General features: G+C 39.1%; 1 protein-coding gene across 5 annotated transcripts in view; it reads right to left on the minus strand.

Annotated features, from left to right (window-relative positions):
- The window catches only part of ADRA1A (adrenoceptor alpha 1A), a 100335-nt gene that overhangs the window by 37463 nt on the left and 39523 nt on the right, over window positions 1-23349 (minus strand). Inside the window, exon 2 of one of the 5 annotated variants that reach the window (XM_081238489.1) lies at window positions 16849-21757. The exons of the other annotated variants lie outside the window; for them this stretch is intronic. Within the exon in view, the coding sequence (XP_081094615.1) occupies window positions 21705-21757 (53 nt within the window). The 3' untranslated portion in view covers window positions 16849-21704. Of the gene's footprint in view, window positions 1-16848; window positions 21758-23349 lie in introns of those variants that run through there. 5 annotated transcript variants of the gene reach the window in all.

The following is a 23349-nucleotide window of genomic DNA, read 5'->3' on the forward strand; positions in this document are numbered from 1 at the left end:
CTTAGAGTTTAGAGTCGAGCTGTTGCTATGGCCAGAGAATCGGGGTTGCTCCCTAAGTGTCTTTGGGAGCAAGTCTCTGGATTAATTGACAGCTCGGTCACTATAGAAAGCAGCCACATGCCTTGAAGGATGAAACAAGAAGAGACAGTGTGGTTGGCCCTGGTTAGTTATGGCCTGAGGGCAAGTCCTAGAAAAGGAGAAAGAACCCGCCAGGTATCCACGGAAAGGAAAGTGACATTCTAGACCCCACTTAAAAGAATTGAAAGGAAAACAGGGCAGAGCCCTCCACCTCAGGTCACCAGAGTGGATGGGAGTAGGGGAAGCAGACCTTGTGAGCACTGAGAGAGGATGGGTGAGTGGGAGGGGGGCCGGGGCTCGGATACGTATGGACCATCTCCTTCTCTACTGAGGGCCTGCAGAGCTTGACTTTGGCCTTGTTCATAATGTAAAACTTATGTAGGGGAAACACTACAATAGAAAATGTGTTCAATGAATGAGCTTAAAATTCCCAAAACCCGTGGCTCAATGACGTCCTATAACCAGGTGCAATCAATATAAGAAGAGAGAGCCTTATAATAGTTTTCACAACGATAATTATTTTCCTTCATAAAGATTACAAGCTTACCTGCCTCCCATTAAGCATAGCCTCCTAAGAGGAATTAGCTTCCAGCCTTGGGCAAGCCACTTACCTCTCCAAGTCTTCCTTCTTTATCTGTCTAATGAGGATGATCATAGCTATTTTCACAGGATTTCTCTTAACAATGAAATAACAGTGTACGTGCAAGAATCAGGGAGGGTGATTAAAATATTAATTTAAGTAATGAAAGAAATGCAAATGATTGGTACCATTAAGTTAGAATCAGAGCAAAACAACTCTTTCTTTCTGATTTGACTGCAGGGTATCTCTCCCCTAATCAATTCTTACTAATTTTCACTATTAAGAGTCAGTGTCATTTACAAGCAGCTCATGCAGCTCAATATCAAAAAAAAAACAACCCAATCCAAAAATGGGCAGAAGACCTAAACAGACATTTCTCCAAAGAAGATATATAGATTGACAACAAACACATGAAAGAATGCTCAACATCATTAATCATTAGAGAAATGCAAATCAAAACTACAATGAGGTATCACCTCACACCGGTCAGAATGGCCATCATCAGCAAATCTACAAACAACAAATGCTGGAGAAGGTGTGGAGAAAAGGGCACCCCCTTGCACTGCTGGTGGGAATGTAAATTGATACAGCCACTATGGAGACAGTATGGAGGTTCCTCAAAAAACTAAAAATAGAACTACCATATGACCCAGCAATCCCACTACTGGGCATATACCATGAGAAAACCGCAATTCAAAAAGAGTCATGTACCACAATGTTCATTGCAGCTCTATTTATAATAGCCAGGAAATGGAAGCAACCTAAGTGTCCATCAACAGATGAATGGATAAAGAAGATGTGCCACATATATACAATGGAATATTACTAGCCATAAAAAGAAACGAAATCGAGTTATTTGTAGTGAGGTGGATGGACCCAGAGTCTGTCATACAGAGTGAAATAAGTCAGAAAGAGAAAAACAAAATACCATATGCTAACACATATATATGGAATCTAAAAAAAAAAAAAAGTGGTTCTGAAGAACCTAGGGGCAGGACAGGAATAAAGACACAGACGTAGAGAATGGTCTTAAGGACACAGGGAGGGGGAGGAGTAAGCTGGGACGAAGTGAGAGAGAGGCATGGACTTATAAATACTACCAAATGTAAAATAGATAGCTAGTGGGAAGCAGCCACATAGCACAGGGAGATCAGCTCAGTGCTTTGTGACCACCTAGAGGGGTGGGATAGGGAGGGTGGGAGGGAGGGAGACGCAAGAGGGAAGAGATATGGGGATATATGTATATGTATAGCTGATTCACTTTGTTATAAAGCAGAAACTAACACACCATTGTAAAGCAATTATACTCCAATAAAGATGTTAGAAAAAAAAAAAGAGTCAGTGTCCCCTATCTGAGAAGCTGCTCTGGAATGCTATGCTACATCATTAACCTCAGTGTCTGTTCTTCTTAATAGGCAGTGAATCCCTTCGAGAGAGGGACTGTGCCTCATTCAGGTGTGTGGTCTGCCAGCATGTCTAGTGAATGGAGGTGCTTGGATATTCACTGAATAAAGGAATGAATGAAAATGTGTGTTGGTGAGAAACACTGGGCAGAGTACTCCCTTTGGTGGGAATGTGACATGAGCAAAAGAAGCAGCATACTTATGATATTCAGGAAGAGGCAGGGGAGGGTGGCCTGGCTGGAGAGCAGGGGTTGGGAAGTACTGAGAAATAGATCTGCCGGAGAGGCCAGGACTCACCTGCTTTCCCTCCTCAGCTGTAAATTCTGTTCCCTTCTTCCTTGTCACTGCCTCACAAGATGGCTAATTCTCTCCATCATCACCTCCTTCTCCCCTCTGGACACAGACCCAGTTCCCAAGCCTCTTAGGCTACATCCTCTGCAATTCCTTATTTTTTTAAGTTCACACTTGAATGGCTAATACATTTACTTGGTTCAAAAATTAGAACAATATAACAAGGTAGGCACAGAGATGTCATACCCCTAGGCAATTCTGATCAGTCCGGTTTGGAAACCATTGGTGGAGAACTTGGTAAAGATGCAGAGATCCAGTCCTTTCGTATGGAAATGATCCTGGCATTTGGAGGCTCCATTAGCTCTCCAGCTGATTCGGACACACAACAGACTTTGAAAACCACTGTTCTCAGAGAGATGTGAGGCCAAATATCAGAGCCTTCTGTGGTTGGTTTGTTTTTAATGCCAATTGTTAAATTTTTTTTTTTTTTTTTTTTTGTCGTATGCGGGCCTCTCACTGTTGTGGCCTCTCCCGTTGCAGAGCACAGGCTCCGGACGCGCAGGCTCAGCGGCCATGGCTCACGGGCCCAGCAGCTCCACGGCATGTGGCATCCTCCTGGACCGGGGCACGAACCCGTGTCCCCTGCGTTGGCAGGCGGACTCTCAACCACTGCGCCACCAGAGAAGCCCCAGTTGTTAAAATTTTGCACAATCTTTTGAGACCTTAAAGTTCTCTTCTGTATTAGCCTTTTCAGGTAGAGCTCTTATTACAATGATTCTGAAAATAATAGGAGAGTAACAAGTTCTCTGTAAAAATTGGTTTTTATTCATTGGTTTGAACCCCTGTAAAATCACAAATCCCACGAAAATGGGAAATAAGTTGTAAAAAAAAGAAAAGACTCCATCTATGCTATTCCCCCTCAGCCCTACAGGAAACCGTTTTTATTACTTTCTCATTTACTATTCCAAAGTTTTATTTTCTGCAAATGTAAGAAAGTGTGTCTATATAGTCTTAGTTGCTGACATTTCCTCCACAAAATGTAGCATACTATATATACTTTTACTCCTTTCTTTTTCTCACTTAATGCATCTTGGTTCTCATCTCTTTATCAATGTGTAAAGATCTTTTCATCCTTTGTCCTAGCTGGATAGTATTCCACTGTGTGTATTTAGCATAGCTTATTAAACCAGTCCCCTATTGCCAAATTCTTGGCTTGATCCCTCCCTCTTTTTCTTACTATACACACTGTGGAAATGGATGACCTAGTAATTTTGAAGAGTTTTTGAATTTGGTCTTTTACTTGTTATTGCCTTGGTCCCTTGGTGATCTCAGCCATTCTTAGAACTCCACAGATGACTTCCACACTGGTGACAAAGCCCTTTTGCACATGTATGCCCTCTCCCCTGTTCGAGCTTCTTGCAGAATATTACAATGTTGTTATCTCAGAAATATCTCAACTGCAGCTCTAAAACTGACCTCATTTCTCCTCCACCCTCCTCTGCTTAGTAGGTTTTCCTACTAAAAAGGTATATACACTGAGGTGTCATGCTCGCTCCCCTACTCACTAAGATTTAAAACTTCTGTTGCCTGTGACTTCTTCCCTCCCTTTACCTCTACATCCAGTGGGGCCAAAAAACCTCATTTTTTTTTTCCCCTTGTACAACATTTTGGACATACATCCTTTCTTTTGGTTCTGATTGCTGCTATCTCGTTCAGGTTCTTGTTAACTCATACCTGGAGACATTTTAAAAACCAATGTATAATTAGGTTTTCCACTATAACCATGCAGAAAGCTTTGTGGGAGGCAGATCACCACAGTTTTGATGGGCTTACTTCCTGTCATCACGCATATCCCACTGCTGGTGAAGAAAGTTTATATCGCTGCTTGTAATCACACTTAGATGTGAGCTCTGTAAGAGTAGGAACCTGTCTGCCTGTTTACCATCCTACCCCTCTCATGTCTCATGGGGCAGGGCATATGGAATGTGCTAAGTATACAACTGCTGAATTTGTCTCTACAAAATAATTTCAGTGGGATTTTCCAATCTTACCTCCCACATCCTCTGACTGAACTTTAAACCAAAGCCACCTTGAACACTGTGAAAGGTGCCTTTTGGGCTTCTATGTCTTGGGTTATGCCATCCTCTCTGCCTGGAATAGTCTTCGCTCTTCCTCATACGCCACTCTGGCCACATACTGAAAACCCATTATTCCCCAAGGTCCAGCCTCTCTGAGAAGTACTTTCTGATTATCCTAAAAATATTGAGGCCCCAAAGGAAGCAAGCTACTTAGTAGAGAAAACCAACCCATAATTCTGGTGTCTCAGCTTCCATGAGCCAAGAAACAGTAAGAGACTCTGCCGTTGGAAGCTAGTCATTTCTATTTCAGTGTCATCTGGTCCTAGACCCATACTTGCGTTACAGTTTTTATTGAAAAATAGGGAGAATCCCATGACATAATAGGTAGTAACCATTGGTAAAAACACAAAATCTTATCTACTTCAGTGATGCACAAAGGACACTTAAACTCAAATAAATAAACAAACATGTATTCAGCTTTTACCTCTACTCTGTGCTGGGCACTGTGCTATACATGGAATGCAGGGATGGTCTGTTCCCTCAAAGAGCTGAGGGACAGTCATGGCCACTGAGTTAGCCTCATAAAATGCAAAGTGATGTCACCTACTCAAAGGAAGATCAAAGAGTGACAATCCCGAACATGGCTTATCTCTGTAAAAGACTTGCTGCATAATTTTGGCAAAGTCTCTCCAGCAATTTGGTCCTCAGATTTCCTAAATGGTTAATAGAATTTCTTCCTTAGATTATTAAAGTCTTTCCTGTGTCTCAGCGTGCAAATTTTATCACAGCAGTCGTACTCTCCAAGAAGGAGGTCTTCCCCTGGAAACTGGCTGTCCCTCTCTTAACTATGCTCCATTGGCTTGTACACGTCTTTTTTTGTTAACCATTTGTTAACCATTAATGCTTTCAACTCAGAGGTCAAGTCAATAAAAGCCAACATCTTGTAATGTGACTATCTCAAGTACCAAAGTAACTTTTTTTTTTTTTTTAAACAAAAGAGTAGTTATGTAGTTCTAGTAATTCAGGTAATTTCCACTGTGGGTTAATTTCACATTGAATTTCTGAATTCCCTCTGCAGTTTCTACTGAATGTAATTGTGATTGCAGATTTTTCTACTTGCTCCATCTTAGGAGTTGGTGACAGGCAACAAGCTTAAAACAGCTGTTCCGTTTCAACAGGGAGAGAGGCTGCACATGTACTCTGAATGAAACCATATGTTAGAATCTTCTAACAGTGTGTTAAGGAAGGAAATGGTGGAGAATACTTCAAGAAGCTCAGTTAAAGGTAACTGAGTATTTATGGGATGCTCTGAAGCATCTTAAATAAGAAGGCAAACCCTTATTAACAGCTCACTCCTAAGTCACACTGGCAAGGCAGACCTGGCATATTCCAGCCTAAAGTATGCACAGTGATTTTTCCTTGCAGAAAACCAACTAGTTCATTAGAGAGATGGCATGGAGACTTTAGAAGAGACCAGAACTTATATTTCATTTCTACCTTCCAAATCCTACATATCCACTCCTGTGAATCATGTATGGACAACACATCTTTGTTCCTTGGATGGCAGGTTTTGCAATTGTTTTTAATACATGTGCTTCCTACTTGACTGACCCCAAAGAGTTTGAAAGTAAAAAAAAAAACAAAAAAAAGAGAGTTGTCTTAATTTAAACTATGATTAACCAATTATTTGACAAGTTACCTGAAAATAAAAAATATCAAGATTCACCTGGCATGGCATTTTATTCTTTCACGATTTCCTCCAAATGTGCTTCTGTGCTCAGTTAGGTTTTGGAATGAACGTGAGTTAACGTGAGCTAACTCCAGTGCACGAGAGTATATAAGTGGGGCTCTACTTCAAATTTCTTGCATTAGAAAAAAATTGAGATTTAACTTAAAATTTGTAAAGTGCCCAGATCTTCAGTATCCAGGTCAATGGTCTTATATGGATGTGAACACACAGGAAATTGCTAACCAGATCCAAATACAGAACATCTCCATCACCTCAGAAGTCCCCCTCGTGCCTGTTTCCAGTCAACACTCCCCATAAATGTAGTGGCTCTTCAAACCTCTAACACTATAGCTTATTTTACCTGTTTCTGAACTTCATATAAACAGAGTCATGCAGTTTGTTCTCTTTTATGTCTGACTTTGTTCACTCAACGTTGTCTGTGTGATTCGTTCATACTGTTATATATATATCAGTAGTTTGGTTTTTTTATTGCTGTATAGTATTCCACTATATGAGTACAACACAATGCATTTTCCTATTTAATAGGTGATGGGTATTTGTGTTGTTTCTTGTTGTTGGGCTACTCCAAATAAAACAGCTTGAACATACTTATAAATGTATTTGGGAGACAAAAGCCCTTTAAAAAATGTCTGATTTGATAAATCAGATATATTTAATGTACTTTCTCTTGGAAGAAAAAGGCAACGTGACCTGCTGCAATAGGCAGCTGAGAAAACAGGACTCTGATCAGATGAATGCAGAGGTAACCTCTGCAAAATTGTGTCTTTTCTGCCTTTGATATGCCTACTCCTGCCTCTTCCTCCCCTTCTGCATCCACTCCTAAGGATGGCCACTCTTACTCACCCATTCTTGTTCTGGGGCATTCTCCGTACCTTCTCCACATGCCTGCAACTTACATCTACTCAGAAAAAAATTGTAATCAAGTGACTAATACTTAGGCTTAAATAATAATGACGCCACTCTCCGGATGATACATGCATATTAACAGGAAACAAAGCAAACATAGTGTAACTACAATTTTAAAGCATTAATTACAACCATATACTTCTAGAAATTATGAGCCGAAGGACAGGTAATGAAAGATTATACTCGTTTTAATAGTTAAACATAGTAGAGGAAGGTTTTTCAGTGAAAGCTGTTCAGTTGCTCTGAAAAAGCAAAAACTGATACATATTGGCTTCCTCCTATTATATCCGTGGTAGGCAACCTACTCCAAGCCACCAAAAGATCAGGTAAAATGATTTTCAGTAACATACCTAGTGCGAGGCTTTTAAAGGCAAGATTAGAAAGAAGGCATAATAAATATTTGGCACTCTTCTGTCTTGCCTTTTTCAGCCCTACCCCTCCCAAACTTTCTGCCTCACAGATTAATGAAGACTTAGTGAATTAATGAAGACTCTCCCTGTAAGGGAACCTGTGGCTGAAAGGGATCTTAACTACCCTTGCATCCATCAATCTATCTGTGCATGCATGCATGCATCCATCCATCTATCCATCTGATGCGTAGATCCCAGACCAGTACTCCACAATGTGGACATTCGGTCTGTGTTTCATTCTTTCTAGTGACATAGGATGCACACAAACCAAGCAGCCAGCTTATTCCTGACAAAGTAACAAGGTCATCAAGTAGCTCTGATAAGTTAGCATTCTTTCTTTTTTTTTTTTTTTTTTTCGGTATGCGGGCCTCTCACTGTTGTGGCCTCTCCCGTTGTGGAGCACAGGCTCCGGACGCACAGGCTCAGCAGCCATGGCTCAGGGGCCACGGCTCAGAGGCCTAGCTGCTCCGCGGCATGTGGGATCTTCCCGGACCGGGGCACGAACCCGTGTCCCCTGCATCGGCAGGCGGACTCTCAACCACTGCGCCACCAGGGAAGCCCAAGTTAGCATTCTTGTATTCTCATTATTTTATTCTCCATTGCTATAACCATTGTTTCGGCCACTGTGCAATAGGACATTAAAAACAAAAGGCAATTTCGTATGTAAAGGTCTTTTAAGACTGGAATATAAAACCTAGACAAAATGAAGGGTAAGTCTTAGAGCTAAAGTTTTTCTATAAGATTTGGAGCAGGAGAATGATTGCTCTACAAGTGACAAGGTCCTGATTCTCAGTTTTGCAGTGTGGGGCTCACACATTTGCTTTGTTTGGCCAGCACCATATTTCTAAAATAATGAATACATTGTTAAATTTTAACATTAGACTATTTCACATAAAACTTGAGTCTGGCTTATCCTAACAGAAAGAGGACGCTTAATGATTTTCATGATCCTTTTTCATAACTTTAAAAGAATATCTTTAGTGATTACTATCTGATATAGTGAAGAAACACTCCCTGGAATGAAATGGTTCCTTTAATTTGGCTTTAATGTATTTTGTTTCTGCCAAATAAATTAAATTTAATACCTTAAAATTTAAAAAGCATATATGTCACCATTTTATGTTTCTTTCCATCCATCCATCCATTCATCCATCCATCCATCCATCCAACAATTTTTCCAGACTGTGTTGGCCAAGCGATAATGGCTGTTATTTATGGATGGTAGAATTTTAGATGGCCTTTAACTTTCTTTTTGTATTTTTCTGAGTTGCTGTCATTTTTAGTATTCAACACATATTTTTACATAATAATAGTCATTATCACTTAACAAATTTCTTTAAAATTCAAATATATTTATTTTCTTTTATCTCTTGAACTGAACTTTTTTAAAATTTTTTTTTATTAGTTTCTGCTTTATAACAAAGTGAATCAGTCATACATATACATCCCTTCCCTCATGCTTCTCCCTCCCTCCCACCCTCCCCATCCCACCCCTCCAGGCGGTCACAAAGCACCGAGCTGATCTCCCCGTGCTCTGTGGCTGCTTCCCACTATCTATCTACCTCACGTTTGGTAGTGTATACACGTCCATGCCTCTCTTTCGCTTTGTCACAGCTTACACTTCCCCCTCCCCATATCCTCAAGTCCATTCTCAAGTAGGTCTGTGTCTTTATTCCCGTTTTACCCCTAGGTTCTTCATGACATTTTTTTTTTAATTCCATATATATGTGTTAGCATACGGTATTTGTCTTTCTCTTTCTGACATACTTCACTCTGTATGACAGACTCTAGGTCTATCCACCTCATTACAAATAGCTCAGTTTCGTTTCTTTTTATGGCTGAGTAATATTCCATTGTATATATGTGCCACATCTTCTTTATCCATTCATCCGATGATGGACATTTAGGTTGTTTCCATCTCCGGGCTATTGTGAATAGAGCTGCAATGAACATTTTGGTACATGTCTCTTTTTGAATTATGGTTTTCTCAGGGTATATGCCTAGTAGTGGGATTGCTGGGTCATATGGTAGTTCTATTTGTAGTTTTTTAAGGAACCTCCATACCGTTCTCCATAGTGGCTGTACCAATTCACATTCCCACCAGCAGTGCAAGAGTGTTCCCTTTTCTCCACAACCTCTCCAGCATTTATTGTTTCTAGATTTCTTGATGATGGCCATTCTGACTGGTGTGAGATGATATCTCATTGTAGTTTTGATTTGCATTTCTCTAATGATTAATGATGTTGAGCATTCTTTCATGTGTTTGTTGGCAGTCTGTATATCTTCTTTGGAGAAATGCCTATTTAAGTCTTCTGCCCATTTTTGGATTGGGTTGTTTGTTTTTTTTGCTATTGAGCTGCATGAGCTGTTTATAAATTTTGGAGATTAATCCTTTGTCAGTTGCTTCATTTGCAAATATTTTCTCCCATTCTGAGGGTTCTCTTTTGGTCTTGTTTATGGTTTCCTTTGCTGTGCAAAAGCTTTTAAGTTCCATTAGGTCCCATTTGTTTATCTTTGTTTTTATTTCCATTTCTCTAGGAGGTGGGTCCAAAAGGATCTTGCTGTGATTTATGTCATAGAGTGTTCTGCCTATGTTTTCCTCTAAGAGTTTGATAGTTTCTGGCCTTACATTTAGGTCTTTAATCCATTTTGAGCTTATTTTTGTGTATGGTGTTAGGGAATGATCTAATCTCATACTTTTACATGTCCCTGTCCAGTTTTCCCAGCACCACTTATTGAAGAGGCTGTCCTTTCTCCACTGTACATTCCTGCCTCCTTTATCAAAGATAAGTTGACCATATGTGCGTGGGTTTATCTCTGGGCTTTCTATCCTGTTCCATTGATCTATCTTTCTGTTTTTATGCCAGTACCACACTGTCTTGATTACTGTAGCTTTGTAGTATAGTCTGAAGTCAGGGAGCCTGATTCCTCCAGCTCCGTTTTTCGTTCTCAAGATTGCTTTGGGTATTCGGGGTCTTTTGTTTTTCCAAACAAATTTTGAAATTTTTTGTTCTAGTTCTGTGAAAAATGCCAGTGGTAGTTTGATAGGGATTGCATTGAATCTGTAGATTGCTTTGGGTAGTAGAGTCATTTTCACAATATTGATTCTTCCAATCCAGGAGCATGGTATATCTCTCCATCTATTTGTATCATCTTTAATTTCTTTCATCAGTGTCTTATAATTTTCTGCATACAGGTCTTTTGTCTCCTTAGGTAGGTTTATTCCTAGATATTTTATTCTTTTTGTTGCAGTGGTAAATGGGAGTGTTTTCTTGATTTCTTGAACTGAACTTTTAATGGATATGATTAGTGAAATCTAAATTAATAATAAAAATCATTTTTCAGATTATAAGAAAAACTTAAAATCCAGAGTTTCTCTATTGGGTAGCTTTTACCTCTAATACCAACCCTTATTATTTAACTCAGTTTAATAATTTAGAAAAACATGTATTTTATTCCTTTTATTGGTCAATATCATTTAGACATATGGGCCAAAATGTCAAAAATTTTCACTACCAAATTCTCATCAAGACATACTGGATTAACTTCTATGATAAAAGATGGTAAAATAATACTCTTAAAGAGACTTAAAGATAACATGTAGACTTCCATTTCTGGAAATAGGACAGATGAGATATATTGAAAACTTCCTGTAACAGAACACCTAGACATAATGGGTAAATTTTAATAAGACCCCCTGTATGTACATAGCTAAGTTATAAGATAGCAAAAAGTTCTCCAAGGCCCAAGAACAAGAGGTTGTTGAAAACAGAGTATCAACATAACACTGACCTAATGTTGCCTTATGGGTGCTTACTGTTCTTGATTATCAAGAGATGTGAGTTTTAGGAACCACATGGGGACAGAACATGAAGCTTTGGGTCTGCATAAGAGTGGGGGGAATATAAACTAAGATCCTTGCATGAAACCTGGAATGCTCAAAAGGCTAGGCCTTCAATGAAAAGGTAGATGACTAGGAACCTTATCAGTCTCAGACTGGATCCTGATTGTGGGAGAGAAAAGTCTTTGTTGAGAACTGAACCATAACAAAAATTAAATATATTCAAACTTGGAGGTCGCAGCCAAAGCAGTACTTAGAGGTACATTTACAGCCTTAAATACTTCTATTAGAAAGGAAGAAAGCTGAAAATTAATGAGTGAAATATCTGTCTCTGTTCTACATAAAATAGAGGTTGATGCAAGGAGTAAGTGCTAATGCTTTATTTGGAAGGTCTACCTCCATGGCAGAAAGAATGAGAAAAAAGGGAAGTGAGGCAGGAAAGGTGGGAAGCAAAGAAAAATGATGTGTTAGTACACTGGCCATTGATATATTAGAAGCCATGTTGGGACTCAGCTGATTCTTTGACAGGTGTATCCATTTGGCCACCTTTTGTGTTTGTGGATACAGGTGATACAGAGAAATAGTGCCTCAAAACAGAATCCTGAGAAAGTGTACCTTTTGGTGTAGGCCTGGGAGAGGGTAATATCAGCCCTTGCAGGAAAGGCATAAAATACCACCTGGATCCTTCTCTTTTATATTTCCAATGGAAACAAAAATCTTAAGCTGATGTGGGAAGGACATAAAACCCTCTCACCTTTAAAGCATTGGAGAAAACCAAGCAGGGTAAACACAGTAAAACATAACAAAAATTGCTGATAACCAAAGACAAATAGAGAAATTTTAACACAGATAGAGGGGAAGAAAATGTACATTACATACAGGAGGATAAGAATTACAGAGTTCTTATCAGAAACAATGCAAGCCAGAAGACAAAGATGTGGCATCTTTAAACTGCTGACCCCAAAAAATCATTCCAGAATTCTATACCTAGAGAAAATATCTTTCAAAAGTGAAGGAGGGCTTCTTGGTGGCACAGTGGTTAAGAATCTTCCTGCCAATGCAGGGGACACGGGTTTGAGCCCTGGTCCAGGAAGATCCCACATGCCGTGGAGCAACTAAGCCCATGCACCACAACTACTGAGCCTGCGCACTAGAGCTGAAAGCCACAACTAGTGAGCCCACGTGACACAACTACTGAAGCCCACGTGCCTAGAGCCTGCGCTCCACAATAAGAGAAGCCACTGCAATGAGAAGCCTGCGCACTGCAATGAAAGAGTAGCCCCTGCTCGCCGCAACTAGAGAAAGCCCACACACAGCAAAGGAAATCCAATGCAGCCAAAAATAAATAAATAAATAAATTTATTTAAAAAAAAAAAGAAAGTGAAGGAGAAATGAAGACTTTCTCAGACAAATAAAAATTAAGAGAATTTGTTACCAACAATCCTGCACTATAGGAAATAGGAAAGGAAATTATTCAGGTAGAAAACTGAATCTACACAAAGAAAGTAAAGACACTGGAAATAGAATAAATGAAAGTACATATAAAATCATTTCCCCTTATTTTTAATTGTTAACAGACACCTTCAGAAGTAATGTTTTACCAGCTATCTGGGTATCCCTTAGCCCAATCAAGTTGTCACATAAAATTTTAAAATAATTTAAATTAAAAATTTTAATTTAAAAATTTCCATGTTTTTGCATGAAAAGACATTATGGAAAAAGAGATCTATTCTCTCCAAATTAACCTATAATGAAAATCAACACACTACTTCATGGTCAAATAAAGGGCCCAAAATACCCAGAAACATGTGAAACAAAAGAAGGTGGTGGAACTCAGTTTCCTAAATATCAAGATATTATAAAGCTCTTATAAAGTAAACCAGTGTTATGTTGGTTTAGGAATAGACAAACAAACCAAGAAAGAAGAATAGAGGGCCCAGAGACAATCATATATATATGGAATATTAATGTGTGACAGAGGTTACATTGCAAAGTAATGGGGAAAACACAGATGCTTCAATAAATGGCCCTAGTACAATTGGATATCCGAGGGGGAAAAAAGTTAAATAGGATTCCAATCTCATACTATGCATAAATATAAATTACAGGTGGATCAAAGACCTTTTTTGCATTCATGTACTACTAATTCATGCAATAAAATGAATGAATCTCACATGTACTCTGCTAAATGAAAGAAGGCAGATTCAAAAGGCTACATACTGTATGATTCCTTTAATATGACATTCTTGCAGTGGTAAAACTATAGAGATAGAAAATGGATCAGTGATTGCCTGGGGCTGAGGCTGGGGAGGCATGTTGACTACAAAGAAGCATAAAGAAAGTTTTGGGGATGATGGAACTCTTCAATACTTTGATTGTGCTGATGGTTACACAATTGTGTTTGTTAAAACTCATAGAACTGTGCAGCAAAAAGGAATAAATTGTACTGTATATGAATTATGCCTCAATCAAATGCCCACAGGGAATTTCCTATTAAAAACATAACAACCACTATTAATCTCTTAGCATGTGCCAGGTACTGTAGTCCTCATTCCTACATGCACACTTTCATTTAATTTCTCACAATCACCTTATGAAAGAGATACTATAATTATTTAAGTAAAAAAGATTAGGAGAGACAGAAGGACTCACCAGTTTCTTTTATTCTGTAAAGTTGCTTAAATTCCTTTAAAAAAATTCTTTAAATCTCCCCTTGAGGAGTAATTTCTTGATTAAATGACCTTGATCTCCTTCACCTACAGCTTCATATCCATTCAGCTGGACAGTACAAACATTCCTTTCTCTGTGAGACTTTTCACCACCTTACTAAGGCATGTACCAAGCATTCTCTGCTTCTCTGCTACCACCTACTACCTAACCAAGCCATGTATTTGTGGTTTCATACGCATACATATGCTCACATGTGTCAATATATAAATACTCTTACAAAAGAGAATTGGCTTCATTGGAATGATATAGTGTCTATAAGTAATGGGTGTATAATGGTGTGTGGGTGTATAAAAATTAAAATTTCTTTTGAGATAATTGTGGATTCACATATAGTTGTAAGAATATACAGAGAGGTCTCTTATTACCAGATTTTCTCCAATGGTAACATCTTGTAAAACTATAGTACCATATCACAACCAGGATATTGACATTGATACAGCCAAGATACAGAACATTTCCATCACCAGCATACCACCCCTACTTTGTTCCCAACCCCAAGTCCTCCTTACCCTCTGGTTACCATTAATTTGTTCTCCATTTCTATATTTTTTTCATTTCAATAATGTTTATAAATGGAGTCATACAGTATGCAATAATTTTGGAATTGGCGTTTTTCACTCAGTATAATTCTCTGGAAATTGATCCAAAGAATGTTGCATTTATCAATAGTTCTTTCCTTTTTATTGCTGAGTAGGAATGGATCAGTTTGTTTAACCATTCACTCACTAAAGAACATCTGGTTGTGTCTGGTTTGGGGCTGCTACAAATAAAGCTGCTATAAATATTCCAGTACAGGCTTTTGTGTGAGCACAAATTTTCACTCCTTGGAATAAATGCCCAGGAATGTAATTGCTGGGTTGCATGATAGTTTCATGTTTAGATTTTTAAGAAATTGTCAGACTTTTTCAGTGTCTGTATCATTTTACATTGCCACCGGCAATTTATGAGTGATCCAATTTATCTGCATCATTGCCAGCATCTGATGTTGTCACTATTTTTTATTTTAGCCATCCTGATAGTTGTGTAATGATATCTAACTATTGTTTTCATTTGCATTTCCCTAATGGCTAATGACGCTTTTCATTATCATTCAAAAGTACATCTTTTCGTGTACTTATTGAGATGGATGTTCATGTCTTTTGCCCATGTTCTACTTGGATTGGCTTTATTACTGTTGTTTTGAGAGTTCCTCGGATATTCTAGATAGCAGTCTTAGGATTGCTGAATACAGGATTTGAAAATATTTCCTCCCAGTATGTAACTCATCTTTTCATCTGCTTAACAGGGTCTTTTGCAGAGAGAAATTTTTAAATTTTTATAAAGTCCAGTGTATTAATTTTTCCTTTTATGAATAATGCTTTTAGTGTCAAGTCTTGTCTAAACCTAGATGTCAACGATTTTCTCCTTTGTTTTTCTAAAAGTTTTATAGCTTTGTGTTTTTTAAACTTACATCCATGATACATTTTGAGTTAATTTTTGCTTAGTGTGTAAGGTTTAGGTTGAGGTTCAATTTTTGCCTCTGGGTGTCCGGTTGCTCTAGCGTTATCTGTTGAACAAGCTATCTTTCCTCCATTGAATTGTTTTTGCATCTTTGTCAGAAATCAATTGGGCATATTTGTGTGGGTCTATGTTTGGGTTTTCCATTTTGTTCCATTGATCTGTGTGTCTGTCCCTCTGCTTGGTTACTGTCACTATATAATCAATTTTGAAATCTGATAGAGTGATTCCTCTCACTTTAAATTTTTTTCCAAGTGGTTTTAGCTATTCTAGTTCCTTTGCCTTTCACATAAATTTTAGAAGAGTCTTATGTATAACTACTGATACAAAAAAAAACTTGCTAGAATTTTGATAGTGATTGTATTAAACCTCTATATTAATTTGGGGAGAATTGATATCTTTGCTATATTGAGTCCATGAACACAATATGTCTCTCCATTTATTTAGATCTTCTTTGATTTCTTTCATCAGCATTTTATTGTTTTCAGCATGCAGATACTGTATAATGCACTATTAGATTTAAACCTTAAACCTAAGTCTTTGTATAGTATTGATATATTTAATTTTGATGTCCATGTGCTCATTACTGCTACATAAATATATGTATTTTTTGTTTTGTTTAACTTGTATTCTGAGACCTTGCTGAGCTCTCTTACTAGTTCTAGAAGGTTTTTAAAAAAATAGATTCCTTTGAAGTTTCAATGTATATATCATATCATCTACAAATAATGACAGTTTCATGTCTTTTCTTTCCTTTTCTTGCCTTACTGCATGGACTAGAACTTTCAGCAATATGCTGAATAAGAGTAATGAGAGTGAAGATCATTGCCTTGCTCCTGATTTAAGGGGGAAAGCATTTATTCTTTTACGATTATGTTGAATGTAATCTGTAGGGTTGTTGTAGATAATCTTTATCAAGGTGAGAAAGTTTCACCATCTACTCCTAGTTTTCTGAGGGTTTTCATAATATCTGCATATTAGCTTTTGTCAAATGCTTTTTCTACATCAACTGATATGATCATGTGACTTTAGTGTGTTAATATGATAAATTACACTGATTGATTTTCAAATATGAAATTAGCCTTGCATCCTTGGAATAAATTCCACTTGGTAATGATATACAATTATTTTTATATATTGCTAAATTCTATTTATTATTTTGTTAAGAATTTCTGCATACATTCATGAAAGATACTAGACTGTAGTTTTCTTTTTCTCCTTTTCCCCTTCCTCCCTCCCTCCCTCCCTCTCTTTCTCTCTCTCCCTTCTTTCTTCCTTTCTCCCTTTCTTTCTTTCTTTTTCTTTCTTTTTTTTCCTTCCTTCTATCTTTCTTTCCCTCCCTCCCTCCCTCGTTTCCTTCCTTCTTCCTTCCTTTCTGGTACTAGCTCCAAAATAAGTTGGTAAATATTCCATCCCCTTCTATTTTCTTTGGATATTATTTTTCATGGAAACCACCTGGGTCTGGAGATTTCTTTTCTGACAGTTTTAAGGTAACAAGTTCAATTTCCTTAATAGTTCTAGGGCTATTTAAATTATCTATTTATATTGTGTGAGTTGTGGTAGTTTGCACTTTTCATGAAATTAGTCCACTTCATCTAAGTTGTCATATGGATATGTGTGGAGTTGTTTGTATTACTATCTCATCCTTTTGATGTCTGCAGGATCTGCAGTGATATACTGCTTCACTCCTGATATTGGCAGTTTATGTCTTCTCTCTTTTTTTCCTGGTCAGTCTTATTAAATGTCTGTCAATTTAATTGATTTTTTTCAAAGAACTAGCTCTTTATACTCCATCTTTCTGGAAGAAGTCACTAGTCACATTTTGTCAGAATTTTTTGTTGCTATTTATCCATCAGAAGCAACATACACTATGGTGGGTTAGAGAGGAGATTTTGGAGTCAGACTAGCCAATATCCACCATGCTTCCACCATATATGACTTTGGCAAGTGAACAAATATCTCCAAGACCTACATTCTTCATCTGTAAGATTGTACTTACCTCATAAATTGTTTTAAGGGCTAAAGGAGATGACACATACAAGTTATTAGCATGTGGCTATTGAGAACTTGAAACATGGCTAGTATGATTGAGGAAGTGAAGCTTTTAATTTTAAGTCACTTAAATAGCCACATGTGGCTAGTAGCTACAATATTAGACAACACAGACTTAACTGTTATAAATGAGGATAAAAATAATCCTCACAGGATTGAGGTAAATAGAAATACAGAAAATAAAACTGCTTTGAAGACATTCTAGTATGTAATCTAAAATGATATTTGTAGTCAATATAATAAATCAAGGACTTTTTGGATACAGACTGAGAAAGGTTTTTTCTGCCTTCCAACTGAGAACTGACTTCTTTTATTATAGGCATGAATAGAAAAATAAATACTTGGATGTAGAGATTATCATACTAAGCGAAGTAAGTCAGAAAGAGAAAGACAAATACCATATAATATCACTTATATGTGGAATCTAAAATATGACACAAATGAGCATATATATGAAACAGAAACAGACTCAATGACATAGAGAACAGACTTGTGGTTGGCCAAGGGGTGGGGAGGGATAGATTGGGATTTGGGATTAGCAGATGCAAACTAGTATATATAGGATGGATAAACAGCAAGATCCTACTGTATCGCACAGGGAACTGTATTCAGTATCCTATGATAAACCATAATGGAAAAGAATATGAAAAATAATATATGTATGTATGTATAACTGTCATTTTGCTGTCCAGCAGAAATTAACACAACTCTGTAAATCAACTATACTTCAATAAAAATTTAAAAAAAGAAAAATAAATACCAGCAAGAAATGGACAAAGAGAAGGAGGATGGCAACAGGAAGCAAAACGTGCGGCTAGTCTTTCTCCAGAGTGTGCCCCTCTCTGTGACACACTCAGACACCCACACAGCATGGCATCTTCCTTCCACAATGTCACCTGATGAGCTCCACCCTACATGGTGGCTCTCTGCTGGGGGTTGGGCACGGGTAGCAATTTTCTTCTGCTTCCTCACAAAGCATCATCTCACAGAATTCATTATGGAGATAGGTCACCCACAGGGATGTGCTCTGGCATGAAAAACTTGTCCCTGATTAGCCCCATCTCTGATTCCCCCCTCTCAAAAATGTGTACAAGGCAAGTAGTTGAGGTTCATTGACAGATAGTTCATTATTTCCCCGTGACAGGTATAAATTCCTGAAGCAAAAGAACTTTTCTTCCATCTTGGAAATGAGGACAAGTGGGCTGGATCCTGAAGCACTGGGAATGCTATGAGGCTGCCCGGGTTCTCGACATATTTGTGCCACCAACTATGTATGTGGCACCAGGAAATTCAGCTCCTTTTCTTCCTGTGTAAAAGGGAGGATCAGAACTCAATGGCTCAAGATCCCCACCAGGACCACAATTCCATGATTTACACTTGGCATGTACATTTTTATGACTACAAGGAAAAGGAAACATCACTCCCTGATGTATATCACAATTACAGCTGTATAGATGAGGAACCAGAGGTACACTAAGACCACGATTTGGTCAAAGCCTCACAAGAAGGTGGCAAAACTGGAAATGAAAACCTCAAACTCCAAGCCCTCGGGTCTTTGCCATATACCATGGTGCTCTGAGCTCATTTACTAGGTTTTTTTTTTTTTTTTTTTTTTTGGGCCTCACTGTGCTGAACATGTGATCTTAGGTCCCTGACCAGGGATCGAACCTGTGCCCCCTGAAGTGGAAGCACAGAGTCTTAACCACTGGACCACCAGGGAAGTCCTCTGAGCTCAGTTAGAAGACAGTACTGTTCAGGGCTGGAAAACGGAATGCCTAGTGAATATACCTGCTTCTCTCTCCTTCCCCTCCCTTCGTTGCTCAACCCCTACTTCTGTTAACGCGAGCCCTGGTTCAGATATGTAGAAAGGATGATAAAAGCAGAACAAAAGAAATAGGGAGCCAAAAAAAGTACAAAAGGTGCTTAATAGTTTCCATTGGTTCAGAAAGAAAGGCACTTAGAGTTTCCATGACAGTCAGCATCTTCATAGAATCATGAACAGTTAAAGAAAGGGAAGGCAGGAAGGTGAAGTGACTTGTTTCAGGTGACAGAGGTTTATTTAGTAAGTAGACACTAATAATGGACAGCAGAGCCTGAGAATTCAGGCCAATTCGAGTTCCAATCTCAGTCACACTCCAGCTGGGAAACCTTGGTCAGGGCAGCTTCTCTGAAATGTTATTTTTCTCATCTCTGTAAAGGGGGTTGTGATACCACTTCATAAGTTTATTGTGACGATTAAACAAGATAATGTATATAACACAGCTGTCCAAGATAAGAATATAATAGAAGAGAAGATTTATTAGTTTGGACTAGAACCCAGATATTATTTCAATCAAGTGATCTTCCTGTTATAATATGCTGTCCCTCCTCTTCCCTCCCTCCTACCCCAATGCCAGCTCATTCCCTTAAGCCATCTAATTAGCTAAATAAAGCGTGCAGACAGGGTCTATGTAAAAATGCTCTCGGAGCCACGTGAAATCCCCAGGGACGCGAAGAAGCCTACATGGCCAATTACCATAGCATCATTTCATTTCCTGGGAGTGACTAATATCCAGAGATGGTCGCTTAAACACTAATTGCAGGAGAACAGGTAGAAATCATGTTAAATGAGCCCAACACTATTTCTGGGGAAAAAGACAGCAAGCCTCTCTGATCCACGCGTATGCTTGCTTCTTAATCTACAGAAAGACGGTGGCTTCCATTTCCAACTGGACATAAGATTTCGATTGCATCGGTAATTGTTCTAAAGCTAGTGGGCAGATTTACAGCGTGGAACTGAATTATCATCACAAAAATGTGCCAGCTCCATTCTGTGGGCATGTGATTTTTCTGAATTCAAGCAGTGCATGAAACAACGATGCTTCAGAGAAGCCATCCACACCCACACCTCTTACCCTTTACTTGCTAGACCTTCCAGGGCCTCGTTGCCCACTTCTGTGCTAAGAGCAGGGGAGGAGAGAGCCTCTTCTTTAAGAGGGTTTTAGGGCAACTGTGAATCATCCCTCCCCACCCCCTAGCTGGCTTTCCACCTTCCAACAGTACCTTTGTTTCCATTCTTCTCTCTTCCTGCTTTTAACCATACATCCATCCAACACCAAAGACAGAGAGTTGGGCTGCATTACAAAAGGTGTAAGGCAAGCAAGGAGGAGGATGGATTTCCTTCACTTCCTAAGTCAGCTCCACTTCCTTACCTGCAAGGAGATCGAAAGCCCTTCTCACTGGTCAGCCTTGGGTCTCTCATCCCCCAAAGGCTGTGTTTACCCCACCCGCAAGCTGTCAACCATTCTTGTCAAAATGTCCTAATCCCTCCTACTTGTCTTATTTATTCTCTAAGTCCAGGTCAAGTACCACACCTCCTTAGAAAGTCTTCCTTAGCTGCTTCAGCCCTCATACAACTCCTGTTGCTTCTTTAGAAAAACACAAAGCGTACTTCATAATTATATACAAATTGTATTGTTGTGTAACGTAGACTCCTTGTCCTGATTTAATGATCCTGAAGGAAGGAGACCAAATCTCGCATCACTCTTGTATCCCCCATGGGGGTCCTGGTTCAATGCTAGGCACAGACCTGGTTGCCTATTTGATACCTGCTTAAAACAGAAAACCCACTTCCCACTTCCACACGCTGGTGTTTGCATGAGGGCACGAACTTGGTAAGCCACAGAGACAGCTTTCCATGGTGCTAGGGTCCAATTCAACACAGAACCTATTTTTTTGAATTCCCCCAGTGTTCCAGGTACTGAGCTGGCCACTGGTCATATCAGAAACACACTCTGGGCAATGCAGTCTTCACCTCTTCCTTCTCAGGAGATGGCCAACCCTACAATGTGGCCTTATTCTCATCATGAAGATCATGAAAACAGGATGCCTTACAGCTGAGCCAATACTTCATGTCTGTCGAGGCTCAGCTCAAGTTGGACTTCCTTCTGTGACTTTCCTCAGACTGCATAACCGCAAGTACCTTCACTTTCCCCAAGGAAATGAAATGAGGAATGTTAGAATAATTGACTAAGACGATTGTCCCACGAGATGATCTTTTGGATCTATTTCCAGTCGGTGGCTGGGTGTTCTGACTGGCAGGCAGCTCTTCAGTAGACCCCTTCCACCTGTGCTCTGCCAACCCCGAAGGCCGTGGTGTCACCTGCGATCAGGAGACGGCAGTAGGGTCACATTACAACTTTCTTCTCCATACAAAATAGTAAACATTATATTTTATGACTGTTGGTATAAAGATGAATATATTATGTATGAATACATTTTCTTTGACCTAAAAGTTTATTTTTTGATTCTGATTTTAAGGAAATTAAAACCTTCCATGAGGCCTTAAGAGCATCCTGATTCCTAGGTACTGTTCTTATCCAGTCTGTGCTCATCTCTCCCTGGTCTGAAGCTCCATGGCGCTGGTCCGCCCATGCCCTTGGCAACCAGCTCGTGGGGACTTGCTCTGCCTACGTGATATGTACACATCAGACAGACAGTAGAGCCTTAGGCCTCTTGCTAGCTCTCCAGCGTATTGTACAGTGCTTGGTCCAGAGCTAGGGCTCTATGTGTTATTGATGACACAGCTGTGCACGATTGGACAATTTCCTTGACAATTTCTGTAAAATGGAGCTCAAGATTTGAATCTTTCTCGTGGTATTGCTGGGAGGATGAAATGAGATGAGTCATGCTTAACACAGAATCTGGCACATGGTAAGCACTGCATAAATGTTAACTTCGTTATTAGTATGATTTAATATGATGATAACTCGTAGTTATAGAATGCTAGGGTTTTCAAAGAACTGCCACAGGATGATACTTTGTGGCCACAGTTTTCATGTCTCACTGCAGCCAAAGCTGGTTTATGGAAAATGTTGAGATTTAATCAAAAGCTTTTAGAATAAGACAGGTGTGGATTTGAATTCCACTCTGCCACTCACCAGCTGGGTGACATGTGACCTATTTAATCTCTCTGAGACTTCGTTTTCTCATCTATAAAATCAAATCATAATAGCAGTTGCTTTACAAGTACTAAAAAAAACCAACCCAGAGTTTGGGATTGACGTGTACACACTGTTGTATCTAAAATGGACCACCAACAAGGACCTACTGTATAGCACAGGGAACTCTGGTCAATATTATGCAACAACCTAAATGGGAAAAAATTTGAAAAAGAATGATACACGTATATGTATAACTGAATCACTTTGCTGTACGCCTGAAACCAACACAACATTGTTCATAAACTATACTCCAGTAAAAAATAAAAATAAAAAAAATAAACCCACTTAGTTCATTTTGCTGTTCAGTTTAAAAAAAAAAAACCATCCGGGGTCTCCCTGCCACCAGATTGCCTTACTTTCTTGTTGAGGAAGATTAGTCTAACGAAATCCCTCCCACTTGCCTGTGGTTACGAAAGCCTCCAAGTCCTCATGGGAGACCAGGAGATTTGGTACAAAGTTCAAGAATGCTGGGTCCTCTTCCCTGTCCCATCCCTGTTGAAATAAAAACACTGTCCTCCTGGAAGGGGTGAACGCCCAATCGTCACTCGTTAACACCTTAACATAAACGTGCTTCTCGTCTCCAGAGAGCAGCTCCAGCGGCTGGTGAAGGGAGGGAGGATTTCAGAGCGCAGGGCTGGGGGCTAAAGCCCGAGATGCTGAGGACTGACTGTGTTTCTTTCTTTAGGCATCTGTTGTTTCTGTGATACTGGCATGACCACAATATGATGAAATCCTCTTGGTTTTAGAGTGA

Source organism: Mesoplodon bidens, assembly GCF_964165515.1.
Source record: "Mesoplodon bidens genome assembly, chromosome: 6".
Taxonomy (NCBI): Eukaryota; Metazoa; Chordata; class Mammalia; order Artiodactyla; family Ziphiidae; genus Mesoplodon; species Mesoplodon bidens.